General features: G+C 48.7%; 1 protein-coding gene across 1 annotated transcript in view; it reads left to right on the plus strand.

Moving 5' to 3' along the window:
- C2CD2 (C2 calcium-dependent domain containing 2) overlaps positions 1–3,158 on the plus strand; it is a gene marked incomplete at its 5' end in the record, with an annotated part of 38,426 nt that overhangs the window by 267 nt on the left and 35,001 nt on the right. Inside the window, one exon of the mRNA XM_010140042.1 lies at positions 1,598–1,696. Within this exon, the coding sequence (XP_010138344.1) occupies positions 1,598–1,696 (99 nt within the window). The remainder of the gene's footprint in view (positions 1–1,597; positions 1,697–3,158) is intronic.

The raw sequence follows: 3,158 nt of genomic DNA on the forward strand, positions 1-3,158 counted from the left end.
GCGAAGAGGAGGAAACAATGGAAACTTCCTGGCCTGGGCGCCGGCACAGGGCCTGCGGCCAGTCCTTCAGCAAATAACTCCCGGAGATGGCCTCCTTCGTGTTGTCTTAGCCGTGCTCCCGTCTTGTGAGTGCTGAGGGCTGGTGTCCTCTAGAAAGCCACTGGATGCTCAGGTTTGGGTCAGTTTGCTTTTAGCCCAGGTCAGGTAAGATCCACAAAAAGGCGCACCTCTGCCCATCCCATCCTACCCTTCTTGTAAAGGGAGTGGCGTGGCATCCTGCCCCTTGCGTTACCTTGTTACGGTATGGCCGGTTCTAAGATGTGGGGAGGTTACGTGAGGCCATGGCAACTTAATTCCCTGCTCCTGAGGCCTCAACCTTTGTCCTGACAGTGGAAAATGCTAAGGCTAAACTATCTAGGAAGAGGCATGTACCCAGGTCTCTGAATTTGTGCACAGTCCTCGCCCTTAGTCTGGGAGGTTCCTTTCCTAGTGGCTCCAGCACGCTTTCTTCTTATGTGTCAGGGGGCAGGCTGCGGGGGGGAGGAAGAGCACGGCAACGCGTGTCTGTGAAAGATAAGGAAAGCAGTCTAACACTTTCCAGACATCGCTGTAAGTCAGGGTAGCAGCAAGAAAATACTTTGTCTGCCCTTTCAAATTGCACAGTGCTGTTGAGAAAAGCATGGGTTACGCTAAGAAGCAAAGGTTTGCCTTGCACTTGTGGAAGAGGAGAGCCCAGACAGCTTGGGTACAGGTGCTAGGAACTGAAAGTACTAGAAACAAGTGTCAGCTTCCCATCCCTGACCAGAGACCAAAACCACTTTTTGCCCTCCCTTTGCGGGCAAGCAGCTGGAGCCAGCTCTTGCCATGAGTTCATTGCCTGGCACTGCAGTTTGGCGTTGCTCCTGCTTGTCAGGCTCCCAGAACAATGTCAGCAGCCCACAATTAATGAAATATCTGTGTGCAAAACAACCTCAGGTGACGAGGGAAGAGGTGCTGAGCACTCGGTGTGGGTAGCAGGTGGAGAGTGTGAGTGCTGATGCCTCGCAAAGTATGACCTCACTGCCAAAACAGGTATACTCTGTCTTTTCCTTGCTCTCTGTGTGAAGACCAAGTAGCTTTTATCACTGTCTGCCATCACATGTGAGGAAGGGGTGGGGAGGGGAAGGCTCCTTTCCTCACCTCTGCCAGATGATATTTGGGTTTTCCAAGTTTCAGCATAGCCTAGTACAGCTGTGTTATTAGGCCAAACCAAAAAACTCCTTTTAAAACTACAGCACTAATAATCCTTGCTCAAGAAAAGCAGCTTCACTGAACTTTATCGCTGCTCGTGAGCTTCACTCTGCACTGTGCTGCGTACCTTGGTATTCTGCTGCAGAGAAGGATGAGTTGTGATTAGGCCCATAGTTATGTCCTAAGTGTAGGTTTTCAGGCTGTACTCTCTATTATGCAGTGAGGTGTCATGCAGTTAATACATACAAGTTTTCACGTACATTTGCAATTCTGTCTCTGGTTCCTTCGGGAACTTCACGCTTTTATCACTTGTTTTCAAGCTAAGGGCTTGTCATCTAATGGTGCTTCTTTTTATCTCCTTTCTTAGGATTCACAGTTGCTTACATTTGAGGAAGATGACCCACCAGAACCACTTGAGCTAGAAGTTAAACAAGTTGTTAGTGTTGTAAAGTCAGCTCAAGAGAAGGTAAACTTCAGTTTTTAGTTTGTTTTGGTCTACTTTTTTGGACGGGAAATGTTAACTTTTCTTACTAGTGTCGGTGGGAGTTGTATTTGTCAATATCGCTGTACCTTTGACCAAAGTTTGTTGAGGCTGGTTAAGAGGCTGCCTCTCTAATGAACCTGTGCAACCTCTTTACATTGATTCACTTCTTGTGCAAGTCACGAGCAGGATGAGCTCCAGGGCTTCTATCAAATGAGCAGTAACCAGGGTTATGCTAAGCTTCGAGGTATGCCTTCAATGAACTCGTACAGCAGCCCTCTCCTCCCACCCCCACAACTGGTGTGACAGCTCCCCATCCTGTTGCTGAAGTGTGGGGTGGGGTCTTCATGAAGAAGAAAAGGGACCCTTCTCCTCTGGGACAGGGAAACATCTTTGTCTGCCCGTTGGTGTTTGCCTGGTTACAGGTTTGCTTCATAAGACAGTGTTGGGTAAGGATCGCTGGGACAGGTGAAAAGTCCTGAGGGTGAAATCTTGACTCTACTACATCCCGTATTCACTGAGGACCGAATGGTCTCTTTCTTCATTTCCCACACCACGTACTGGAAAGTAGTTTAGCGCATGTAAAAGTAAGGCAGAATGTTGCTCTTAGAACAGGGTAAAAATGCATTAAAAGAAAAAGTATGTACGCTTATTAGCACGGATAGCTTCTGCATTTTCATCCTAGTGACTGAGTTAGTCACTAGTCCCATCTGAACTGGTGCTCAGCTTCAGGCACCTGCATCAAATTAGCCTACAGCTTTTCTTCTCGTTTTGTTTTGTTATTTTGGTTGCTTGTCTGATTTAGATGTTAAGCAGCTCTGCTATGAGAACTATGCATGCTCATCTGCCTGATACACAACTTACAGGCACACCCTGACTGGTGACAGCTGGGGATTGCCAACATGTGAAGTTGTTTGTGTGCTCGTCTCACTTTTTTCCCCTTTTTTTTGTTCTCTGCCCCACCCCACCCTCACCAGTGGTCCCTGCCCCGGCAGTGGGGCTGGAGAGACTGCAGTTGCTAGGGCTCTAGAGTTGGCACTAGAGTTACTCTGTGCTGCTGGAAGACACCACGTAACAATGGGGAATTGTAAGGAGAGAGGACTGGTAGGTCTCAAAGTGACATGCTGTGTAATGTGTGAAGCCAGCCCAGGGATATTTGCTGCAAATAACAGCTAGCAAAGAACAGCACAAAACCGAAATGTCTTGCAGTGCCCTGACTAAAACGTTGTTGGAAGGCAGGCAGGGCTGCAGGTGCCTTTCCATGAGAGACGGCTGGGAGATTTGGGGCTGCAGACTGCCCTTGGCCAGTGTCAGAATTCAGCAGGGGTGCATGGGACCAGCTACGTGCTCTGAGTGCTGTGCCCGTGGTTGGACCACGATGAGAGCAGCGTCTCAAGGCTAAAACCTGCTTTTGACTTGCCTGTGTGTCAGAACCAAGGCACGACGC

This window comes from Buceros rhinoceros, unplaced genomic scaffold, assembly GCF_000710305.1.
Source record: "Buceros rhinoceros silvestris isolate BGI_N320 unplaced genomic scaffold, ASM71030v1 scaffold17, whole genome shotgun sequence".
NCBI classification, from domain to species: Eukaryota; Metazoa; Chordata; class Aves; order Bucerotiformes; family Bucerotidae; genus Buceros; species Buceros rhinoceros.